Below are 26,957 nucleotides of genomic sequence, written 5' to 3'. Positions count from 1 at the left end.
TCAGCTCAGGTCATGGTCCCAGGGTCCTGGGATCAAGCCCCGCATCGGGCTCCCTGCTCGGCGGGAAGCCTGCTTCTCCCTCTCCCACTCCCCCTGCTTGTGTTCCTGTTCTCGCTGTCTCTCTCTGTCATATAAATAAATAAAATCTTTAAAAAAAAAAAAGAGTAAACAAACTATTAAAAAAAATCTATTCTGAGTAAAAGGAAGAAACTTTAAGGTCTTTGTTAGACAGCGGTTATTTTGTTAATGGGAGATGCCACCTGTGTACCTTACTGAAGCCGCACGTCTCATTCTGACAGTAGATCCTTGTATGTAAGAAATATGGTCAGCACAAATGTAAAATGTTCCATTTTCCTGGCGGCCCCACATGCCGGGTGATTCTCCATGCTGCCAGGGATTAAGAGTCATTCAGCCACGCCGTAGTTATGCCACTGGCTAATTTAAGAAGCCGCATCAAAGAGCATTTCAAAAAGTTCAGTTTAACAAATAAGACTTTCAATTTGTGTCTGCAATGGGTATGAGACTTAACCCAAGGTTCACTCAGACCTTATTGCAAGGACACACACACACCAAACAGTTTGGGGTGTTGATGTTCTGATTCAAACAATAGATGAGTAAGCTAAACATTTCAATTGCATATTATCCATATTCAGCTTAAGCAATGCATTTTGAAATGTCTAATCGGTTAATGCGATGTATTAAGGAAGCCCAGACCACTCTCCACTCTAATTCCAACTGCTGCTTTCAACATAGGGAAAAAGCATTAAGGTAATGAGCTGAGTTCTATCTCCTAAGAAAACCCAATGCTTTTCTTTGTTTGTTTCCATTCTTAAACAAGCAAATGTTTAGATGTGACTGGAAACCACTGAGAGAGAGAGAGAGGTGTTTTTCCATCAGGATGTGAAGAAAGTTCTTGAAAGCTTTTTGTTTTATCTTCAAGATTTGATGTTCTTATGACTATAATATAATTTTTTGGCCGATGGATGCATACAGATATGAAAGATCTATAACATCTGTCAAAGATAAGGTAACAAAAAAATTCTTATGAAATTGTTAGATGTCCTTATGAGAGAATGCAAAAAACTTAGAAAATTTTTAAGAAAAAGGAAAACTGTGGAGTCTTCTAGGAAATTAATAAGAATTTAACTCTACTGTGAATTTTAAGAGCAAAGAAGAAATAAAATGATAAATCCTATTAATACATTTTTCTTTCTGGAAAAGTTACTACCTTCAAAGTATTTATATATCTCAATAGGGTATATTCATATTTCAAAAACAGCCTAAGTTATGCATAGTTGACAAAGAACTATGTCACCCCCTGCACCCCCCTCAAAAAAAGTCCCACTAACAAAGCTAGAGTACATGCTTCAGAGTGATGGGAACAGGAACTGGATTCACCAAGAGAATCTAAACTAAACAGATCAGCTGTTTCCTGTGTTATTTAGTATGGTGTCTTCTCGGGGTGAAATAAAAAAAGAAAAATTATTTCAGGAATATGGACTGAAGAATAGTTTTTCAATAGATGTGCAAAATACTCAAGATAGAGATTCATTTGAGGATAGATCATGAGAAGTGATTATTCTATAATACATTGGAAGGAGACATCCATCCTGCAGTTTGGAACACTGGCTACTATCTGAGATAGAAAATAGGCACTTTGCTCTTGACCTTTCCTTTTGTTTTTAAAATGGTGACTTGAAAACAGCCCCCAAAACTTTGTCTTCAAGATTAAATTTCAATAACATAAAATTCAGTGCCAAAAGTAAGTCTGAGAAATATCTTTTTAAAAAATAGAATTCTTCAGGGCACCTGGGTGGCTCAGTCCTTGGGTGTCTGCCTTCGGCTCAGGTCATGATCCCAGGACCCTGGGGTTGAGCCCCGCATGAGGCTTCCTGCTCAGCGGGAAGCCTGCTTCTCCCTCTCCCTCTCCCACTCGCCCTGCTTATGTTCCTGCTCTCGCTATCTCTCTGTCAGATAAATAAATAAAATCTTTAAAAAAAAATAAAATAAAAAATAGAATTCTTCATACTTTAGGAGGGAAAAAAAAATGCCATACCAGTAACCAAAAACTACTTGCTCATACTTATGGATATACCTTTATTGGTGCAAAGCCTCCAAATACAAGTAAGAAAGACTATGTTTGCCTGTGTTCTGGTAGGCAGGCTAAAAAAAAAGAGTTACAAAGGCTTTCTAAGAGACTAGGGAAGCAATGAGCTTTCTTGATTTAAAAATCAATACACCTCCCAAACAGCCAAATGCATTAACTGACATCCTCTCAAAACCATTCTATCAAAGCTAAGTTTGAAAGGCTGTTCGGTAACTAATCAGATATATCCTGATGGTGAGGCAAAACAGGTCCGTGACACAAATTTAAAAAGTCTAAGATGAAAAGAAAACCCCACCAGGCAGGAAGAAGTGCAAATGCGGAAACCCGGGCCTCTTTGGATGTATTCTTTATTCTGCAAAGCAAAGTGGAAATGAAATGTTTTTTCCCCAGATGCAGGACAACACGTTTCTTACCCTTGTGTTAAGAAGAAAGCTGACAGTTGAGGACTGACAAGGCTCAAGGCAAGGTAACAAATCTGCAGTGTTCCAATCCTGAGCATCTCGGGTTCTTTCTCTCCATGCCATACTCTCATTACACAGTGGTAAAATGTCAGAGATCATCTGCGTTTTCAAACTGGTTTTTAAATTTGTTTCAGTTTGAGCTCCAGAACCACCTCCCCCGTCACCCAAAAAAGGAACCCTATCTGGAAGTTTAATATAATAAATACCGAAAACGGTGCTGGTTATAACTGGTAGGCCAGGCCCCACACCCACCAGCCTGATTTTAGTCCAACTTCCTCACCTGAAAATGAGAAAAGATTTGGAGAATTTTAGAGACTTGCTTGAACCTCTTCAGCTAAGCCCAGAACCCAGATGTCTTGCTACAGTAGCCAGATTTGCAAATAAAAATACAAGATGCCCTGTTAAAGTTGAATTTCAGATAAACAACAGATCATTTTTTTTAAGTAAATATATGTGCCAAACGTTGTAAAGGATATTCTTATACTAAAAACAATTTGTTGTTTATCTGAAATTTAACTTTAACTGGGCATCCTGTATTTTATCTGTCCCTGTTTCCTTGTTTGTCCTTTTAAAATTAATTTATTTAAGTCATCTTTACACCCAACATGGGGCTCAAACCCACAACCCCGAGATCAAGAGTTGCACGTTTTTCCCATTGAGCCAGGCAGGCACCCCTCTGTCCGTGCTCTGTGATGCCCATCCAAGGGTGTCATGACTACATCAATGTTGATTCTCTTTGTCCTTCTTACAAGCTTACTTTGTCACACTTAACATTTTAGGGCTTTTATTAGGAAAGTAGTCCCCGAATAATTTTGTTGGACAAGTGACACAAAACTTTTTACGTCATATATTTATCTCACTATTGCTTTTTTGTATGGATGTATATGTGTATTCATATTAACTCTCCTCAGCAAAAAAAAGATTTTTGGTTCAACCCTGCATTTATATTATACAAAATATACCATACTTACTTGTAAAGTAAAATAAAGAGCTTCCGTATTATGCCTTACTCTGTTCTCTGCAGTGATAACTGCTTTATTGAACAAAGCTCTGTTAATGGTACAGCCTGACATTTAACATTGATACATTTGATTTATAATTATTTTTAGGTGATTGCAAGGAGGCTACAGTTCAAACTAAAAGTAGTCTGAACTGAACTGTCTTTCTTTTCTTCTGAATTTGTAAGGAAATGTAGTCACTGGCAGGTGAAACTATTTTATCCACCAAATTTGTTTCAAATATACACACAGCCTTTTCTGCCTCTATATATTCTGAATAAAGCAACATATAAAAGAGAAAAATGAATAGAGCAAATGAAATCATCACATTAAAAATGTGTCTAGCTTGCTCATATTTTGGCCATGGATATCTCATCAAGATTCCCTCGTCAAGCAATGGAGAAAACCCTCCATGCACCACCTAGCCAGTTGTCAGGAAATAGAGAATCCCTCGGGAACATTCATGAAAAGTTTGAATGCTAGGAAGCAAAAACCATTTGTATTTATAATCTATCTACTCCTTATGAAGATTTTCAGAAATGTTTCTAAATGTTTCTGTTTTCCATTCTGAAATTCAGCCTATCGGGATGCTTGGCACCTTCAAAGTCTTCGTAACACTCATTTGAAATTTTTATTCACACTTTCTGCCTCCCCCAACCTTTAACACTTGTACTAAAATTGGACAAATACCTCTATCTAACAACACAAGAAGTTCATATGTCACTTTATTTAAAAGATTTTGTATAATTAGCCAGGAGTCACTTAATTTCTGCCTCACAACAAACAATATCACAGAAACAATTGTTGGCAGTTCTCTAACCACTGCAGGGCAACTGGCCTCCCGAAGCTGGGGTTAAAAGCTGGCCTCTGGAAATCAACCATGCTCTCGGCAGAGAAGAATATTTCAGTGATATGAAAGCTGAAATGGAGACTATAATCTTTTGTGATTACCCTCGAGGCCGAAGCAAACGCAAAAAGGAAAGTCCATGAATTGCTGATAATTTCCTGTGATGACCGATTCCCAGGAAATTCTGATATAATTCTTGCTCTGTAACAAAATGATGGTTCCCCAGAACTGGAGCTTCAAAGAACTCCACCTCTGGATGTCACAGTGCTTCTACAGAAGCTACTCGTCCATTAAAGGGGCCAGGCCTGTGAGGCTGCAGCTCTCCCTCTGAAGACAATGGTATGTCTGATTGCACAAGGAGTGATGAGCTATGTGCTACAGGCTGTTTTTCCAGAGAGTTCTTTTATGAAGGAATTGATTGAGAATATATCTGTTTTAAACCTTTTTTTCTCCTCATAGAAGTTTAAAGATGGATAGATTTCTCTGCTGTTCCTAATAGCTATGTAGCTATGATTATCTAGGCTTATATAATTTTAAAGATTTTATTTGGTCTGATAATTTGTTTTCTCTGAGAAAAAATAGTTTTCATACAAATGTGCGTACTGTTAATATCTACTTAATATTTTGGGATAAAATATAAAACTACTCATCTTTTTTTGAGTAACCATCAAACCTATAGTTAGATGCCCCTGCTCAGAACACAGGTGAAGTGGGTCCTTCTTATATGATTGGCAATTGAAATTCAGGAAAAAAGGGGGAGGCAGGGTACATGGAGATCTCTAACAGTCAAAAGTCCAAAGAATTTTTAGAATAATTCTCCATTATCAATACATGAAGGATAATTTAGTATGTTGGCTTCTATGAATGGGTTTAAAATCTTTTTAAAATCGTTATGTTAACTACTGCTAGTTGAATGAATAATGTGAGAATAAAGGTTCTACGTTTGGAAGTCAACTGTATTTTATTTTATTTTAAAAAGATTTTATTGATTTATTTGAGAGACAGATGATGAACACAAGCAGGGGGAGAGGCAGGGGGGTGAGAGAAAGGGAGAAGCAGACCCTCCACTGAGCAGGGAGCCTGATGGAGGGCTCCATCCCAGGCTCCTGGAATCATGACCTGAGCTGAAGGCAGACACTTAACCAACTGAGCCACCAGGCGCCTAGAAGTCAGCTGTATTTTAAAAAAGTATAACAGAAAACATTGTTACATCTTAGGAGTCAATGACAATGTGCCATAAGTGCACAGCTCTCAGGTTCAAAATATCTTTATCCATAGCCTTTAAAACCTAAATATTATTGAAGGTAAACAGGCAAAATGGAATTCAGCCAAACCAGTGTGGTTATTCCCCACCTCCATTCTATGCCCTCTTCCCAGCCCTGCTCCAAATTCAGTTGTAGGCTCTCTTCATTGCTTTTAGATAGTCAGGTGATTCTGATCTTTATGTATGATCTTTATGTATGCCCTACTACTATCTCATTCAGCTCATTCAGCTAACTTAATTGAGTACCTGCTTAGTAGCTACTACTTTAAACTGAGTAACTACTTTAAACTGAGTATAAATGTCTTAAACTCAAGAACCAGGTCTTAGCATCCACCTTAATTAGGATTGCTCTAATGCACAAAACCAGCTCCAGTGATAACTATAACTTGGTTTATTTACGGTAATTGGTTAGGAGGATGAGATGAAGGGAATAGACATACTAATAAGAATATTAATTTTATTTATAAGAATAGAGCTTTGCTATTTTAAGAGTCCTTTCATAAACATGACCTCATTTGATATTCGTGGGAATTTTAAATTGTTCAAAATAACACCATGATGATATGCTGGCGTGCCTGGTTGGCTCAGTCCACAGAGCATGCAACTCTTAATCTCGGGGTTGTGAGTTCTAGTCCCACATTGAGTGTAGAGAGTCCTTCAAAATAAAATCTTTAAAGAAATAATACGGTGACATGTTATATAGTTATGATTTTTTTCAGACTCTCACTAAATTTCAGAAGTTTTCTAAATATTCAGTCATATCCTCAATCTTCCATAAACATAATAAACCCAAGTTTTCATGATGTAGTGATGAAGATTAGGAACGTATTATCAACTCTAGTTGTAAAATGAGGAAAAGTGTAACTAAATGACTTTCTCAAGGTCAAAGAAAACGAATCCAGATACAGGGGCTGTGGCTGCCAGCCCAGTGCTCTTTCCCTATGCAATGAAGTTGGATCACTCTGCCCTCTTCCCTCCTCCACTGTGACTCCTGCTTCTACCGGGGGCATGAAGCAGAGTCAAGGCCAGGCAGGACTGTTAGAGGCTTACTGAGGAACAAGGCAAGCAGAGTTACTTCTCTGGGATCAGAGAGAATGTTCCAAGTGGCTTTGGGGAGGAGGTGGGATATGACAGACAAATGAATGAGTGACTCAGTGAATGCCACCGCTGACACGCTATACCATGTGATAGTGGCTATTACTAGTCATTTCAGCATCTGATAGCTTCAGCTCATTTTTGGGAAATGAAGGTTTTGGGGGTTTGATATTATTATGACAATGAATCAACTTACATATTATGGATGTTTGGTGTCTACATAAAAAAACAACAAATAAATTAGACCCAGACACATATTTTTGATTATTGGAGGCTTTATGTATACCTATAATTATTGTAAATCATAAACCTGTGAAAGAGATCAACTATCTTTCCTACTATAACACTCAGATCTTTATTTGGCTCTAGAAACTGTTCACAAAAAGAACAAAGTATGAGAATGACAAGATAAATCTATCCTCTTTTTTTTTTTTTAAAGATTTTATTTATTTGAGAGAGAGAGACTGAGAGAGAGAGCACATGAGAGGGGGGAGGGTTGGGAGGGTCAGAGGGAGAAGCAGACTCCCTGCCGAGCAGGGAGTCCAATGCAGGACTCGATCCCGGGACTCCAGGATCATGACCTGAGCCGAAGGCAGTCGCTTAACCAACTGAGCCACCCAGGCGCCCGATAAATCTATCTTCTAAATAGAATACACTACAGGGGTGCCCAGCTCAGTCGTGGAGTGTGTGAATCTTGATCTTGGGGCTGTGGGTTTGAACCCCATGTTAGGTGTAGAGATGACTTAAAAATAAAATCTTAGGGGCACGTGGGTGGCTCAATTAAGCCTCTGCCTTCAGCTCAGGTCATGATACCAGGGTCCTAGGATCGAGCCCCGCATTGGGCTCCCTGCTCCCACTCCCTCTGCTTGTGTTCCCTCTCTCTGTCAAATAAATAAATAAAATCTTTAAAAAAATCTTAAAAAACATAAAATTAAATTAAAAACATAAATAGAATATACTGCAAAGGAGTTTTTCAATCTGACTTTAGGAGCCACAAGGATTTATTGGGTATTTAAAAGAACATGTCCTGGGGTGCCTGGGTGGCTCAGTCTTTAATCGTCTGCCTTCGGCTCAGGTCACGATCCCAGGGTCCTGGGATCAAGCCCCGTATCGGGCTCCCTGCTCCACGGGAAGCCTGCTTCTCCCTCTCCCACACCCCCTGCTTGTGTTCCCTCTCTCGCTGTGTCTCTCTCTGTCAAATAAATAAATAAAATCTTTAAAAAAAATGTCCTACTTGAATAACCTGTTAGAAATATACACATTTAAATTCAAGATACGTTAGGGTGGAGACGAGCTCTTGCTTGTCTGATATTTAGCTTTTTTTCCCTTTTCAGTGGCAGAGCTGTTTACTGGAAGAAATGTGAAGACTGGATTATATTCCTCAATTTTCCATTTTGCAAAAAGGGTGCAACAATGACACATGTAACCTATTTTCATATATGGGTGTATTAAAAGGATTAATTGTAGAATGTCTTTAAAATATGCTAAAGCCCTCTGATACTAGACTTCCATGAAAATAAGGTGTTGTTCATATAATTTAAATTTTCCCCCAATCTATTTCAAGGATCAGAACATAAAAAGGAAGGTAAAAAAATCAAATTGACAGCTAAATCTGTGAAAAAAGTATTTTTCCAAGATTCCTATGTGGTTCCGCAAAGATGTTGAAACTTCACAGATTGCTCAATAGCACTCCAATTCTTCTTTAGCACCCTCAATGACAATTCTAAAAGTAAAGGGATTGGAATATTCCAAACATGTTTTTCCTTCCCCAAAAGAGATTTGAGACCTAATTCTGAATACAAGAATCTAGAGGGAGGGGGAAAAAAAACCAGTCTGTGCTATTGGATGGATTCCCAAATTTCTGATAAAAGTTTTTGAGAAAACACCACCATCAATTAATGTTTATGGAGCAACCAATTTAGAAATAACTTTTTGGGCTGGAGGGAATGTTCTGCGCAATAATATTTTGCTATTTCTTATACTTATTAAGCTCCCTTACTTGACCACTGGCACATGAAGACTTGGTCACTGAGAAAAGCTAAGAACAAGGCTGTTGTTGGTTTCTTCTTCTTTGAATTAACTGGAGTTTTGTTAAGAATAAGAGAAATTATTTTAAGAAGATGGCCTGACATACACACTTTTTCCAAGTTGACTCTGCTCTTGAAAAATGCTGACCTGGGACAGCGCCAAGACAGAAGACCTGTCTTGCCAGAAAATCTGATGTGCCTTCCAAGTACACATAATCCTTGAAACTCTAGCACTGAAGATGAGGCCCCAGAGCATGTGACGTTGAGATTAGGATAATGAAAGAGACATGCAAGAGACCACAGCATGGTGGGACTACAGATGCCTTTTTTCACAGGCTTCTGAAACCTTGTGTTCCTTTACTGCATAAGGGCCCATCAAGGTCTTAATCTGATGTTTCTTGGCAGCTTAATCAACTGAATTGACTATTGACTATGAATAGTATACTCTATGATGTTATGGTGAATTATACAAGAGGAGGAAGTAATGTCAGACAGAGAGCAGCTTCTGTCTTATTCTCTAAAACCCTTTCTTAGCACAATGACTGGCACGTGTAGACATTCAGTGAGTGACTGGGAATGAATGCCTTTTCCTAGATGCCCTGCACAAATAATTTATTTAGGGAGAGAGAAGGCGTATGACCACATATTATATAAATAGACATGCATACATACACACATACATATACACCATATAAATAATATCTACAAATTCTAAAGGGGTTTCAACAGTGTGTAGAGAAAAGGAGATCTGAACACAAAGTCTGTGATAGGTAAATCTTGAGACTTTTGAATAAGGCAAAGGACATGACCTAAATTTTAAAAAGATATGTTTGTAGTTTGAAGAGAAGAAGGAGACAATAGCACAGATGGTCACTATGTAGTTTTTTTTCCCTCCCAGGTCATGTTTACATAATTTTTCTCTGTCATATTGAATAGGGATGTAAAAATTTCCAGGCAGGAATCTATGCTTAAATATTTGTACAAAATCTTCATTACTTTTGTACTGCATTTCAAAGATGAATTCCTATAAACATTTTTTTCCTAATGATCTAGGGGGTTGCTGTTGACCTTTTAAAGTCCAATAACAGGCCATCACCCTCCCTCCCTCCAAGCAAATTTCAGTAACCATGGAAAATTTCAGCTTGGCATATTTTAATATATATTTCTTTAGGACATATAGAAGAATAGGATCCTTCAATGTATCTTAAGCATATCATGAAAAAAATAAAAATTCAACCCTATTCTCTTTTTATTTTATTGTCTATTTTATTTTTATTTATTTTATTTTATTTCTATTTTACTTTTTTTTTTAAAGATTTTATTTATTTATTTGAGAGAGAGAGAATGAGAGAGAGCACATGAGAGGGGGGAGGGTCAGAGGGAGAAGGAGACTCCCTGACGAGCAGGGAGCCCGATGCGGGACTCGATCCAGGGACTCCAGGATCATGACCTGAGCCGAAGGCAGTCACTTAACCAACTGAGCCACCCAGGCACCCTCTATTTTACTTTTTTAAAATTTGGATAAATGTATCACTTCAAGTAGTTGGACATATTAATATCCTAGGAAATAGGGAATACATAACTTTTTAATAACAGCAAAGCATTACAAGAGTAAAAAAGAAGCCTCAAATGGCAAAAATTCACAATTAGTTGTATTAGCAGAGGTAAAATATTTTATTTAAATTAAATTAAAGAAAAAATCAAAAGTTAAATAAAGACTTTATTTGGTAGTGAAGGTATTAAAGACATTAAAAAGTTAAATGTTTTGGCTCACTCCAGGTTTCCTTACAGTAACACCTCATGAGAAACATGGTAGGAGTTAATAGCAAAGTAAATATGATTTTGATTCTGAATTTCTTTATTTTTTACCTCCTTGATAAATATATTATAACTATATTATTATTTTTGGTACAAGAAAGAAACATTTTAAATATTCATGATATTGCCAAACTATGAATAACCCAGAATCTCAAAGAGTTTGGAATGAAAAATAGTAGACATACAGATCATTTCACAGATTGTCATGGATGATTCAGAGTCATATAGGGATTTGGGATTTTATACTCAGAAATAATCTTTATTCTGTTCCACATATTTGTTCGTGTGTCAGGAAAAATTAATTTCAAGGTATATAGTAAAAATCAGATTATTTTTCACAAAAATAAGATTGCTGAGCTTCTTGAGATAAAGCAGCAATGACCTCTATTGTGCCTGTACTTTCTCGGAGCAGTTGCAAAAACAAAGCAGGACCAGAAAGACATCTGAAATACGAGGCAGAGAAATTGACAGGTGAGTGTGGTCTCAAGGTGGCTCTGACTCATATCTATAGCTCTGGAGAGTCACACAAATACATCTGCGCATGTTCCCAATATGTGGCTGGTAAAAAGAAACTTGACCTGCTTATTATCATCACATACAATATATAGGTTGGATATATGTCTTAGTCTGTTTGGGCTGCCATAATGAAATACCACGGACAACAGGATACAAACATTTGGTCCATAACAGTATGTGTGTGGATATATCTTCTAAATGGACTTATTTAATTTTTTAATTTTTTTTAAAGATTTTATTTAATCATTTGACAGAGAGCGAGCACAAGCAGGGGGAGCGGCAGGCAGAGGAAGTCCCGATGTGGGACTCGATCCCAGGACCCTGAGATCAGGACCTAAGCCAAAGGCAGACGCTTAACTGACTGAGCCACCCAGGTGCCCTGTGGACTTATTTTATCATACTAAGTTGATGCTATCCATCCTGCTCAGTATGCAATTTATTTCAATTCTGAAGCTGTCTCTTCTTACAGTTAATTAAGCACCAACTATTACCCTGTTGTTAAACACCAAATATTAAACACCAAGTATTAACTGGATTGAATGAAGATAAAGATTGGATCCATAGCAAAGGAAATGAGAAATTCTAATTCTAATAGAGAAACAATTGCATATACTTTGGTAGCTACCAAAACATTATGTACAGTAATTAAAGGATGACCATGAGGCATTTGGCAAATTTAAATAGAGTGAAAAATAAAATAGTGAAAATAGTTCTACTGGGATACAAAAAATCATTATTTCTAGCTTTTCTTTAAAGCTCTATAAAGTTCAGTAACTATTCAGAGTTCAGTAAAACTCTATAAAGTTCAGTAACTATTTTCACTTTGCCTATATTTTTTGGGTTGTTATCTTGCCTTTTCTAGTCTTTTATTCTATTTCTTTTAAGTTTCTTGGGCACTAGAGTATTTTTGTTTTATTTATTTTGTTTAGCCTCTTCCTCAAACCCAGTACTCTTTAGTGCATATGTTTGCAATAAAATCCAGTAACGAATAATTTTCCCTTTAAACTAACTGCGCTTAAGAGTAGGACCGAGGACGAGAAATGTAGTAGATACTTGCAAAGCTTCCACACCATCCACACAGAGAAAGCCGGAACTAGAGCTGCAGAAAAGTTTGTAACTAAGTATTGCCCTCCAGTGAAAAAAAGATGACAGTTCTCAGGAAAATAAAAGTCAAAGTAAACACCTGGGCTTATCGCCTATGCTTAGAAAGGGCTCAGAAATGTTGGTATTTCCTTTGCTGGGTGGAGGAGCAGGTACATTGAAAAGCATAAAACTGGGGCCCTTGCCTCCTTCCTCTTCTCCTTCCCTTCAGAAAAGTTTTACTGAGCTCCTGGGCCAGACACCCAGGCATAGGAAGACGAACAAGCTATAGGCCCTGTTTTTGGGGATCTGGCATTTAGTGAATACAGGTAATCAGGTAACGAGATTATGGTGTGACAACTGCTATGACGGAGGTGATCTGGGGGTACTTTGGAAATACAGAGGGTGAGCACTTAATTCAGACTTGCAGGTCACAGAAAACTTCCCGTGCGGGAGGTGATATCTAAGTTGGGCCCTGAACGACAAAGAGTTGAAGGTAGGCGGCAGGGGGGGAAGTGAGTGAGGGTTAGTGGGTAGCCAGGCAAAGAAGCCCTACTAGGCTTTAGATATAAAGGTTGAGATCTTTAAAAACTTATGTTTTGATTTGCAGATCTTTTACCTGTAAGTGGCTCAAAACAGCCCCTCGGTAAAGTAAAACTGTGGAAGGGCAGAGTTCACCTCACCTTTCACTAGACATGCATCCTTGACCTAGAGCCTACCATAAATTATCAGTGACCCAAACTCCATTTTCCCTAGCGTGTCTCTTCGGAACTCTGCTTGGACAGTATCTTGAATTATTTGCTTATGCTTCACATATAATCCCTGAGAGATTTTGTCAGTTGTGGAGTAGAAGCTACTAAATGAAGGCTGTGAAGCGTATCTCTTTATTGTGCACAATTTAGTATAGAACAGGCACGTGTTCTCTTTTGGAATATGACAGAATCCCATTTCAGTCTTGCTATAATTCTCATGTAACATTGTCATACTCCACTACAAAAGCAGGAGGAAACCATTACTTTATAGGTATTTTTAAAATCTACTTAAAGAAAACAAAACTTCAAAATTCCCAAACTTTTAGCTATGGTATCAGAATACAGTGTTTCTAGTCTTCTGATAGTAACTATGAGTTAAGATATATTTCTTCTATTTACTAATACTATCCTTGGTTAAAAATAAAATGATTATAATGGCACTCACCTTGCTTTTCAAAGAATAAGTGGACTATTGAATAGAATATAATTTTAAAATTTGCTAACAAGAAATTTTAACTTTTTAAAATCTATTCTGCCTCAAAGATATTGTTTGTAGAGGTTCATTTTACATATTCAAAAAATTCTTTCCTCTTTCTACTTAAGGATTCTGCTGAAAATTGCCTACCATGCTTTCAGAATAGAGCACGAAAGATTTCTTACTGAGATTTGTTCACGCTGAATCATGTGGAAAGTTACATGGACCAAAAGAGCCAAAGGCATGGATGAGCCAGAACATGACTTTGGAAGTTAGGAGATTTTTTTTTTTTTTAAGATTTTATTTTTAAGTAATCTCTACCCAACAGGGGGGCTCAAACTTTCAAGCCTGAGATCAAGAGTAGCATGCTCAACCACCTGAGTCAGCAGGTGCCCCTGAAGTTACGAGATTCTAATTCAAGTCTCTGTTCTTTCTTTACTAACTCTCTCTCCTCCTCTAGGCAGTAGTAATTATACGATTTACTAAAATGTTCTAAGACTTGAGTTCTTTGAGGGCTATAGATCATAAATCTATAATGATCTAGTATAACTATTATTAGTGATATAAAATATTTTCCTAGAAAAATGTGGACAGTGACTTTTATGAAATAGCCCTAAGAAATTTACTAGATGAGTTAGACACTGGGATAGAAAAGTCTATAGGAAAAGGTTTAGAGTAATCCAAACTGTAACAGCGTAAAATCATAGGTAACCCAATGATCTTAAAAATTCATTTATTTGCCAGATGATAGAAGGTCCCACTTGCAATGACTTAATTTTTAATATACTACCAGAAGTGCTCTCTGTCCACCAAATGGCTTGGATATAATATAATCTAATGTAATATAATATAGAGAGTAAAATGATTATTTCATGTAGTTCTTTGCTGTATTTTTCACCTTAACCAAAAGTATTTTCATTTGAAAATTACAAGTTTACTTTCTTCCAAGAAGAAAAAAAAAAGGAACTTAAACTAGAATTATTCTTTGGGTTTTCTCAAATATTTCATATAGTTGCTATATGGAACAAACAAAAAAGGCAAGTTAGTGTGTCTATCAGCCTACACAACATTAGTAAACCATTATGAAACTGTATTTTTACCTAAAAAACATTATGAAGACACTCCATTTTTTATAGCTCTTAAAAACCGAGAGATATATAAAGACATTTTTATAGTCCAAAAAAGTAACTTAGGAAAAAAAAAGAAAAATAACTTCAAGAATAGTGCTGATCATCCAATCGCAGTTGTAAAAAGACAATGGTGATCAGGTTCCTATTATGTACATAACATACTTCTAGAAGGGGGAAAGAAGGATGCATATGGGGGTGCTTTCCTCTAACGAAGGGGGTCAACATGTACACAGGGGCAGGGAATGGTGACTCACACATTTTGCCTTGAATGCCAGTGTTTTATTTGAATCTTTGAAATAAGTATCCATGTATTATTTGTGTTAAAAACAACGAACTGCAGTAGGAGCCATTCATGCCTCCCCGCATCATCAGTGCTGCTTCCTGACTGTGGCTGGACCCCTACAGTGGCTACAAATGCTGCCTCCCAAATGCACATTAACCAAAATACAAATACCTAGTAAGGGTTTGAAGAAGTATAGCTGAATTCAGTAATGTTTGGAATGTATCACCCATGTTTTGGTAGAGGATACAATAGGCACGCTTGAGTTCAAGTTCTGTGAAATGGCACGATGTGCTGTTTTGGGCGGTCACTCCTGATGGAGTCATGTGATCAGGGCAGGCATGATTTCTCTCACTGTACTGCTGACTGCACTAGAAACAATGCTCACCTGTTTTGCCTTTCTATTTTTTTTTTTAACTGTTTGACTTGCCTTTGAAAAACCCAGAAAAGACAAAAACATTCCACTGTTCATTCGCTAAGTGAAAGCCAGTGCTCCTTAAAAAGCTGGCTGATCCCTACCCCCTAATTACCTTGCAACACGAAGCTGTGACAGAAGGCCTGTCAGCAGATTTTATTGACATCCCTTGAGGAAAAATCCTCTTTCTGTTTCACTTCATGCAGAAGGTAAGTTTGCAAAAGGGAACACTTGGCAGTACTTCAGATGCTCACTGTATGGTGGTGTTGATAATGCAATTCTTTTGCTGGATGATGGCAGCTTCTACAATGCTGTATCATTCACGTAGACCATCATGCCCCAGCTAACTGCATTCACTGACTAAACAAATCATTCAAACAATCACCTCAACTGTTTAACCTTTTCTCTTCCTACAAGCTTAGCATTTGGCTGTGGGCTGACTTTATGCTGAGTTCTATTGTTGAAAAGTGTCATGCTTCACCTGGCATGCTTACAAAATGTCTTTCATGCAGATAAACAGTCAGCTGACCTGAATGAAGAACACTGGTAATTACAGGTGATGCACTAATATTTATTGTACGTTTTAAAGGGAATGGCAAAGTATCACACAATTAATACGTAGATTTAAAATGAGTTTTTTTTTAAATAATAGAGTCACATTCACACAACCCACAATAACTTCCCAATAAAAATTCTGTTTGTATAAGACATAAAATATGTCCCAAATAAAAATGTATCCAGGTAGTCAAAGCATACGCTTTCTTTTTCCTAGTAGTAGGGAAAAATCAGTGTGACTTGGTATCTCTAAATTGTTTTTGTGAGCATGTGAACCAAGCATCCCAGAACTCATGTGGGTTCTCAAGCCATTGAAGTCTACAAAATTGCTCAAAGCCACAGGTAAAAAGTCACTTGGGGAAATATTTGTAAAATAAATATGCTGGCTATTGTTTGGACTAACTCCCATGGGAGAAGGATTATCTTCCATAATACAGCTGATCAGCGTAACCAGTATAAGGTCTAAAATTACACACTTCGGGAACAGGCTACATGTATTGCCTATTCACAACTGTAACGAAAGAGATTGGGGAGGACACAAATAAAAGAAAAATGCATTTACTCACTGTGTTAAAATTTGGAAAGAGCCCAACAGCAGAACTACTGTCCACTGGAAAAGACATAAATGGTTTGATATCCAGTGAAGGCTGCATCATCAGGGTAGGGGTGCGCACAAAAGCAGGAAGTGTAGTTGTGTGGCATGTACTGCCTGCCAAGAACAAAACAAAAATGAATTCAATCTCTTGCTCAGATCCATCGCCTTCCCCAACCTACCGTGCAAAAACAGGACTGCTGAGCTGCAACCTGAGAGCAAGAGAGTTATGCTGAAGGTAAACGGCACAGGAGGAGAAAATACGGTTAAAAAGGGTCTTCTTGCTCATGATGTAAGACAGTGATGCAGAGTACTTCCCTATGGCAAGGGCCAAGGGCTGCTCAGATCGGGCAGAGGTACATAGTACACGGATCCTGCTGGCAGGTGGGGCAGAATAAGATCATTCTGTTGTTCAACCACTGTCTCTGACTTGCTAAAAATGTAGGAGAGAGGAGGGGAGGAGCCTCTTGCAGCCAGATGCTCTTTACTATTCAGAGTTATTGAATGGCTGGTAGGCATGTTTTATGCAAATCAGAGATAATTATAGGGTTTTTACAAGGGGGGAAAAAACCTTGGACTCACAGTCACTGCCTGCTCCCAAGAAAATTATGACTCAAACAATTTTATCTCTAAAAAAAACCAAACTGAAAGTTGCCCTTACTCTGAGGGAAATAAGTAGTCTAGACATTGGATAGTTAGAGAACCTTAACGGAGTGATTACTACTAAAGGGAGAGATTACTACCCAGGTGGGGCAGGGTACCAGGGGACAGGGAGAAGTTAGGACAAAAACTCAAATATTTGTCTCCAACTTGAATTCTAATGAGCCTTGTATTATTGTAGCGACTAATCCCTTTTTAACAATTACATTAGCTGTCATCTCTTTAGGAATCTGGGCTAACCCATGTGTGGGAGATTTAAAGCACTCCTCTCCAACAACAAGCATTCTTCTTCTGAAACCTCCATCTACTGTAGGTAAGTAGCTGTTGGTGCAGGTGGCCCTCTGGGAGATAGGCTCTGGTGTGCCTTTTTTTTTTTTTTTAAATATAGTAACATTATTGAGATATAATTCACATACCAGACAATTCTCCCACTTAATGTGTACAATTCCATGGCTTTTAGCATATCCATAGCGTTGCGCACATCACTACAGTCAATGTAGAACATTTTCACAATCCCTAAAAGAAATTCCATACCCATTAGCAATTTTTCCCCATTTCCTCTCAATATCCCCAGCTCCCAGCAACCACTAATCTACTTTGTTTCTAGGTTTGTCTATTATGGACATTTCTTTTTAAAAATTTGTTTTTAAAGATTTTATTTATTTACTTGAGAGAGAGCATGTGCATGTGCATGTGCATGTGCATGAGCAAGGGGGAGGAGACAAGGGGGAGGGAGAAGGAGAGAGAGAATCTGAAGCAGACTCTGTGCTAAGCATGGAACCTGACACAGGGCTCGATCTTACCACCCTGAGATCATGACCTGAGCTGAAACCAAGAGTCGGCCGCTCGGCCGCTCAACTGACTGAGTCACCCAAGTGCCCCTATTATGGACATTTCATTTAAATGAAGTCAAAGAGGGATGCTTGGGTGGCTCAGTTGGTTGAGCGTCTGCCTTTGGCTCAGGTCATGATCCCAGGGTCCTGGGATCGAGCCCCACATTGGGCTACCTGCTCAGAGGGAAGTCTGCTTCTGCCTGCCATTCTGCCTACTTGTGCTCTCTCTCTATCTATCTATCATCTATCTATCTATCTATCTCTCTGTCAAATAAATAAATAAAATCCTTAAGATAAATAAATAAACGAAGTCAAACAATATGAGTTCTTTTGTGACAGGCTTCTTTCACTTGGCATAAAGTTTTCAAGGTTCATCCATGTTGTAGCATGTATGAGAATTTCATTCCTTCTTAAGGCTGAATAATATTCCACTGTAGATGTAAACACTTTTTTTTTCTTATTCGTTCATCAGTTGATGGGCATTTGGGTTGTTTCCATGCTTGCGTTATTATGAATAATGCTGCTATGAACATTTGTCTATAAGTTTTTGTGTGGAGATATATTTTCAGTTCTCTTAGGAATATACCCAAGAGTAGAACTGGGGACTCTTGGGCCGTATGGTAATCATATAGTTTAACTTTTTGAGAACTTTCAGAGTGTTTTACAAAATGGCTGAACCATTTTATAGTACCACAAACAATGTACGAGGGTTCCAATTTCTCCCAGCATGTCTATATAGGGCCACAAATAATTATACACCGAAATCTCCTACTGACTTCAAGGAGAAACAGACAGTATGGGAAAATGCTCCAACTATTAAAATTTCCTCCAATGTTCTCACACAGTGTTCCAGAATAATTAAAATTTCTATTTCAAGGATATATTTTTTGATAATGGATTTCCTTAATAAACTCTGCATTATATTTCAAATCATTCCAGAACATTATTAGTAATAGTTTTTAATGGACTATCATGCCTCATTTACATTGATCCTCAAAACAGAAAAAAAAGAAAATGGCATCTGAAATATTCATCTGTAATGGCAAGTCTTTAGGTCAGCCCCATCCATTAGGGAATATAGAGGAGGACTCAGCAAAAACAGAATCAACCAAAAGTATAGATCAAACAGTAATGGTTTTCTCTGATGCCAAAATAAATACTCTGATCTCAGTCTGGCATTCACATAACCACCCTGTATTTAATTACACATTTTTCTTCTAATTAGGTAATGTTACATTCATTGCTAACTTCAGAGCTTGCAGATCCAAGATGATATATTATGTCAGTGTTTCGATGTTGCAGAAGCACTTATTATAATCTTCATTTTTAAAAGCTTTGCTTTAAAATCTTAGCTAAATTGAAAAAAAATGATATTTCTTATTTTAGACCGATGGCCTTTTACAACTCACAATTATTATAATTGTCAAAGGTCGAAAGTCCAAAAAGTATACAGAATTATTCTACTTAAAGCTGCCTAATGGACAAATTATTTTGCCATCATGGGTCTCCCCACATCAAAAGCAAAATTCTTTCTATAAGCCCATGTAGTACAAGGTATCGGAGGGCTTGGCAAGAGTCATTTTGTACTCACAAACTCAAATCAAACATAATGCAACATGGAACTTGACAGATTGCTCCATCAACAAAGGTCAGAATGCACAATGATCCCCTTTACCCAACCAAATATCTATGCTAATAAAGACAAGGCTTGAGAACTACTTAGCTGCCACCATTCATTAGCATAAAAACTTAGCAGCTGTTTACCATTCATTAGCATTTTAATGACAGACAATTTGCCATGTTAAACACAGATTGTTTTAAAGTACTGGTAGATCTCCTGAATAAATATAAACTGCTTTCATCAATGCCCCTCACCTCAACCTTGCTGTTTTCACTTTTCAAACCTGCTTTTTCATGTCACTTCTCCCAGACCCATTGCTTCAAAGGAAGTTTTTGCAAATGGGAAATGAATAGGGATAAAGGGCTTTTTTGCACAAATTAGGTCAGGCTTTAATCCCTCTGTCACGTCATTCCAGATTTTGTTGCTGCTCCCCCTGCTGGGAAGCATTTCTCCTCACCTTGGGATGCCCAAAAGCTGGTGGGAAATACAAGCAGAAATTTGTCCAGAATACATTGTACCCTGCAAGAAAATGCTTAGTATCTTTAACATTTCCTGGGAAAACAGAAAGGGTTGACAATATAATGAGCATAAAGCATGATATCATGTATCTTTTACATTGCTATGCTCATGGGACAAGTCCAGCCTTTGTCTTTTGTATGAACTATTTGGCAATATTATGTAAGACACCTCCTATATGTAGTTCTATTTCAAAGCAAAGGATACAATCTTACATATATATCATAATGAATCAAGTCATAACAGGGCTCCACCTTATTTGATAATAAAGATTTTTATTTTTTAAAGATTTTATTTATTTATTTAGAGAGACAGAGCAGGGGTGGGGGGCTAGAGAGAGAGGGAGAGAGAGAATCTCAAGCAGACTTTCTGCTGAGGGTGGAGCTGGACCCGGGGGCTCCATCCCAGGACCCTGAGATCATAACCTGAGCCGAAATCACGAGTTGGACGCTCACCTGACTGAGCCACCCCGGTGCCCCAATAAAGATTTTTATATCACTTGCTGTATATATAGATCAAACTCCCTGACCTAAAATGAAATGCACACAAGCATGCATGCCTTCTCCAAAGATCCAACAGTCACCGCTCTCACACGGACACTGCACATGTTCATATACTTTCCCATAAGAATGCTATTAACCCTCTCCCCCAAATTTCATTTTCATTGTAAAATCCAAGTTGTATTCATCTATAACTATGAAACTAATAATGAGAAAGACAACTCACCACTATGATCATAAAACTATTATTCGGCCAACTGCCTCTGTAACGTAATAGGTGCTTTATTATGTCAACAGATTATGTTGTAATCCATCACAATAAAACCCCATTTGAGGGTTAGGTGACACGTGAAATTATTGCCTTAGTCTTTGACCTTTAGAAATATAATCTTGAAGATTTAGGTGATAGCTCTGAGGGTTCCTAGTGGCTCTTCTCTATGTACCAAAACATGAGCAGACGAAACACCCCAGTGTTAGAAGGAGGAAATGCCGAAGTCACAGAAAAACTGTATGGAGAAGCATTTACAGAATGAAATCAAATCTATTCTATATCCCATAGAAGTAGTTTTTTTCTTATGCCATTATTATGTATGTCTGCCCTAGTGAGCACTGAAATAAAAAGCTTAACATATAAAAGTCTATCAGGTGGAGGCAATGCCAATTATAGAACTCCCAGAGATGTCTTTAAAGAAATTGACACTTCAGAATGAGTGACACTTCAGAAGTCCTACCAAACTCAGTTTTCTTTTTACTGCTTTCCCAGCTTTGTTGCCTCTTACCCTGAGTAACTTTCCCTCTTAACCGCCACAATCACCACCCAGCGGCTCCTCTCCTCCTCTCTATTTCCATTCTTTCATCAGTCTAACACCTGAGGAAAACAAATTTATCAAGAGATCAAGTGTGTCACAAGGAGGTGGCTATGTGAATAGGAGATGTGACTGATAAAGGGTTTTGTTTCTGAAAAGGCCACGTAATAACAGTAACAGAGATAACATTTTTATAGTGCATACTATGTGCCCGGCCCTACCTTAAGCACATTACATATGCGTGTACAGAAGTATACACACAGATAAGAATATATACATATTTGTACATGTATACCCATATATACTCATAAATTGAATCAGACAAAATTTATTTTACTTTTTAAGAGAAGATAAAATAGTAACAACTACTACCATTTAATGAGATTTTACTCTATGTGAGGTATTGCTAAGTGACTTGTGTCCCTTATTTTATTAAATTATAACACAATTTGGGGTGCCTGGGTGGCTCAGTCGTTAAGCGTCTGCCTTCCGCTCAGGTCATGACCCCAGGGTCCTGGGTTCGAGCCCCGCATTCGGCTCCCTACTCCGCTGGGAGCCTGCTTCTCCCTCTCCCACTCCCCCTGCTTGTGTTCCCTCTCTCGCTGTGTCTCTCTCTGTCAAATCAATAAAATCTTTAAAAAAATTATAATACAATTCTATGAGGTTTGCATTATTATCCCCGTTTTACAGATGAGAAAGGTGAGGCTTAAAGAGACTGAGATCACCTAGTATGTGGTAAGGCCTGGGTCTAAGCTCTTGCTTATCTGGCTCCAAAGCCCAGCCATCTTTCCATAAAGGTGGTTATATGTAAAGTTGTTAAGTGAAAAAGATTCTGTCCTCAAACACATTTAGAAAATGCTGGCTTCAACAAAGTTTAAAGTGGTTCTTTTTTGCAAGACATCTTGGAGCTTATATTATACTAACAGGCACTGTGAATGTCTAGGCAGATATAATTTCTACTTTCCATTTCTTTCTTTTTTTTTTTCATAGAGCTTCTGGAACAATTATAATGCTTGGCATGTCCTTCAGGCAATGCTGTTCTACACACATGAACTCTACCAATTCAGGAGAAAGCCGATGACTTTCATGTCTACCACTTTCTTGTGCAAACCTGTGATGAAGGATAGCTGGAAGAAAGGCAGGCAGGGACAAGCGCCCCCCCCCTCCCCACCTTAAGAGGAAACCATCCTTAGGAGGATTTTACACCACCCTGGAAGGAGCCCTCCACCCTTTCCCCCATGATGGATAGATGACAAAAACTGGATTGGATGACAGGCTCATGGAGGGCTAATCAGATTAAAGCAGCCTGCCAAGGAGCCCATAAAAACCCCTAGACTTAGAAAATCTGGGTGCAACTCTCTCAGGTGCCCTCCCTTTTTGGGAGCTTTGTACCAGCACTTTGCTATCACTCAATACACCTTGCTTTGCTGCCACTCTGTCTGTCTACCTTTTCATTCTTGGAAGTGGCATGACCTAGAACGGCGGGCACCAAAGGAGAAAGAAAATCTGTAATACTCGGGACAAGTGATTTTTATTTCTTTATACCTCTATTTTCTTTTTTATAAATTGGGGAAAATAAGAGTAGCTACAGCATAGGACTGGTAGGAGTACTAATTGAGATTTTTCTATGCAAAATGCTTAAACCCGAGCCTGACAGATAGCAAGTGTTCAATAAGCTACTCCTCTTACATTCCTACTCCTCTTACACTATGCCATATCCCAGGAGGGCATAAATACTTAAGTTCATTAATACTTGTAAAAGGCAGGATATGTAAGGGATCATAAATTATCAACAAAATGCTAAAGAGTTTCAAGAAAGAAACTGCATCTGGTTAGCAGTTGGGTTCATAAATGTTTTCATAGATGATTATCTCTTAAGATAAGCCTGGAGGAATGGTTGATATTTTGAGAGGTGGATATGGGAGAATGGTGGAGGGAAATACATAAGCAAAAAGCATGGAGAAAACTGAATGTATTAAAATTCAAAACTTTAAGGATTCAAGATATTCTTAAGCATACATGGTTGAGAAGGTAAAACAAGAAAGAGAATAGTAGAACATCTAAAAGACCTTGGAGTAAGCAAAGATTTCTTTTTTCTTTTTTTTTAAAGACTCACTCATTCTAGAGAGAGAGCTTGCCAGGATGCACGAGCAGGGGGTGGGGGATGGGGAGGGGTGGGGTGGGGCAGTGGGACAGAATCCCAAGCTGACTCCCTGATGAGCACGGAGCCCCAGCTGGGGCTCAAACCCACGACCCACGAGATCATGCCCTGAGCCAAAATCAACAGTCAGATGCTCAACTGACTGAGCCACCCAAGTGCCCAGAAAAGATTTTTAAAATAGGAAACAAAAGATATTAATCATAGGGGTGCCTGGGTAGTGCAGTCGGTTAAGCGTCTCAGTCTTGATTTTGGCTCAGGTCACGATATCGGGGTTGTGAGATGGAGCCCAGCAACCGGCAATGCGTTCAGCAGGGGGTCTGCTGGAGACTTTTTTTCTTCCTCTGCCCCTCCCCCCATTCTCTCTCTCTCTCTCACCTTAAATAAATAAATCTTTAAAAAAAGATGTTAATCATAAAAAAATTGACAATATACTCTATAAAGAATAAAGCTTTGGGAATATGACATATCAAGGGAATGAAAAGGCAATCCAGAGTGGGAGATTATAATAAAATATATATTTTGACAAAGAACTTTAATCTAGAATACAGAGCTCCTAAAGATCAATAAGAAAAAGGAAAACATGATAGAAAAAAATGGGTAGAAGATTAGCCACTTCACAAAAATATATACTAAAATGGCCAGTAAACAGGAAAAAGTGCTTAGCTTCATTAGTCATTAGGGATATGCAAATTAAAACTGCAATGAGATATCACTACATACCCATAAGAATGGCTACAATGAAGAAAGATTGAGATTGTTAATGAGGATATGGAGCAGCTAGAACTCTTTTTTTTTCAGTTTTTTTTTTTTTTTAGTTTTTATTTAAATTCCAATTAGTTAGCATACAGCATAATACTAATTTCAGGTTTATAATACAGTAATTCATCATCATCCATACATCACCTGGTGCTCATCACAACAAGTGTACTCCTTAATCCCCATCACCTATTTAACCCATCCCCTCACCCACCACCCCTCTGGTGTCAATTGTTACAATACTTTGTGTGCATTTTTTAAAAAAATTTTACTTAAATACAATTTAATTAACATATATTGTATTATTAGTTTCAGAAGTAGAATTCAGTGATTCATCAGTTGCATACAACAGCCAGTGCTCATTACTTCAAGTGCGCTCCTTAATGCCCATCACCCAGTTACCCCATCCCCCTGCCCACCTCCCCTCCAGCAACCCTCAGTTTGTTCCCTATAGTTAAGAGTCTCTTATGGTTTGCCTCCCTCTGTTTTCCTCTTATTTTATTTTTCCTTCCCTTCCCTTCCCCTACGTTCATCTGTTTTGTTTCTTAAATTCCACATATGAGTGAAATCATATGGTATTCATCTTTCTCTGACTGCCTTACTTCGCTTAGCGTAATACCCTCTAGTTCCATCCATGTCTTGCAAATGGCAAGATTTCATTCTTTTTGATGGCTGAGTAATATTCCATTGTGTGTGTGTGTGTGTGTGTGTGTGTGTGTGTGTATCTATATCTACATCCATTTATATATATATATATACCACATCTTCTTCATCCATTCATCTGTTGATGGACATCTGGACTCTTTCCATATTTTGGCAATTATGGACATTGCTGCTATAAACATTGGGGTTCATGTGCCCCTTCGAATCACTACAGTTGTTACAACTACTTTGAAAAACTATTTAGCATATCTACTAAAACTGAACATACACATACCCTATGACTCAGCAATCCCACCTCTAGGTATTTACCCAATAGAAAGGATACTATTCTATTGGATCCTATTGGATACTTTCTATTGGATACCCAATAGAAAGAATACTAGAATGCTCATAGCAATACTCTTTATAAGAGCTGCAAACTGGAAATCAGCTAATTAACCCATCAACGGTAGAAATAAATAATTTTGGTTCTTCATGCAATAAAACATTCATATAATGGAATATAGCAATGAAAACAAATGATTTATAATTACATGCAACAACAAATAGACCTTGCAAGTGTGATGTTGAGGAAAAAAACTAAAATAAGGGAGCATATCAACATGCTGTGTGATACCAATGTACACAAAGTACAAAATCATGCAAAATGAATCTATACTGTTAGGAAAGGGCTATCCTTGTAGGAAGGGTGTGGGGAGTGACTGAAAAGGAGCATGAGAGGGGCTTGTAGGGTGCTGGAAATTTTTCTACTTGATCTTGGTGCCAGTTACACAGGTATGTTTGTGTACATTCATCCACTGTACATTTACGTGCACGTTTCTGTATGTTTTCTCCAACAGAAACTTTTTAAATTGTTCAATGATAATAATTTTAGTAAACTATTTCAGCAAATACAGGAAAAATTCTCCAATAAGAAGAACATCTTCAAACACTGTCAAGTTTGTCTACTTTTAGGATGAATATGATGTTTTTCCCACTGCCAGCTTGATTTTGCTCAAAATGATTTGGGAGAAAATAAAAGTTCCCTTTAATGCTGATGCTTCCTTGCTGAATTTCATAAGTGGACAGAAGAGACTGACACGGAATCTACTGATGCCAAAGAGAAAAATGTGTATCTAGAACTCTGAGTCTATAAACTCTTCACGATTGGCAGTTCTGCTCCTGAATCTCCCTTGGGGCACCTCAGGGTTCCCTCCAAAGAGCTCCAACAGCAGCATCCTGGCAGAATGTTGCATTTAAAAATAAATCCTTCTGAGTACCACACTGAAGTTTATGGGCAATAATGAAGTTCTGCCTCAAAAAACAGCAGTGAAGCCACATCATGATAGATTTTAAGCTACAGTGTCCTTTGGGTTTAGTAGTAATATGCCAGCTTTTACACAAAACGATGAATCTTTTACTAAGACGCAATGGATGGCTTTTTGAATGCGTGGCAATAGAATACTTAAAGCCAAGTGGTGATTCATTTATACCTGAATATTGTGCTCATGCACTGACTTTCCTATATTTAAATGTTGAAAAAAAGGGTAAGCTTTTTTTTTTCTTTACTCTCTAGTACAAAATACAGTTTGATTAAACATGTGGCATACTTCATTAGTGGTCATCCTTTTGGAAGCAGAATTGAAAAATCTGAGAATTTCAGAATTTAAGTAAAGAAGATAAGTGGTTCTCAAAAAACGTCTTGAGGGGGCACCTGGGTGGCTCAGTCATTAAGCGTCTGCCTTCGGCTTGGGTCACGATCCCGGGGTCCTGAGATCGAGCCCCGCATCGGGCTCCTTGCTCCGCAGGAAGCCTGCTTCTCCCTCTCCCACTCACCCTGCTTGTGTTCCCTCTCTCGCTGTGTCTCTCTCTGTCAAATAAATAAATAAAATCTTAAAAAAAAAAAAAGTCTTGAGGACCAATTGTCTTCTTTAAAGCTGAATTTACATTTTTGCTTTGTTACTGTTTTCTCCACTTGTAACCCAATTTTATTAAGCATGACCATGCAAGAAAGGAAACTAAAGAAGGGAAAACAGGATTCTGACAAGTG

At 38.0% G+C, this 26,957-nt stretch overlaps 1 protein-coding gene across 9 annotated transcripts in view; it reads right to left on the bottom strand.

Annotated features, from left to right (window-relative positions):
- Nucleotides 1-26,957, bottom strand: part of ZNF385B (zinc finger protein 385B) — a 370,262-nt gene that overhangs the window by 61,068 nt on the left and 282,237 nt on the right. For 8 of the 9 annotated variants that reach the window (XM_081814045.1, XM_081814044.1, XM_081814047.1 and 5 more), the window contains one exon: nt 16,387-16,529. The exons of the other annotated variant lie outside the window; for it this stretch is intronic. In XM_081814045.1, the coding sequence (XP_081670171.1) occupies nt 16,387-16,529 (143 nt within the window). The remainder of the gene's footprint in view (nt 1-16,386; nt 16,530-26,957) is intronic. 9 annotated transcript variants of the gene reach the window in all.

The sequence above is a fragment of the Leptonychotes weddellii genome, chromosome 3 (assembly GCF_054177405.1).
Source record: "Leptonychotes weddellii isolate Sample4059 chromosome 3, ASM5417740v2, whole genome shotgun sequence".
Classification (NCBI taxonomy): domain Eukaryota; kingdom Metazoa; phylum Chordata; class Mammalia; order Carnivora; family Phocidae; genus Leptonychotes; species Leptonychotes weddellii.
The sequence above is the reverse complement of the archived record's forward strand: the minus strand, read 5'-3'. Positions and strand labels throughout refer to the sequence as shown.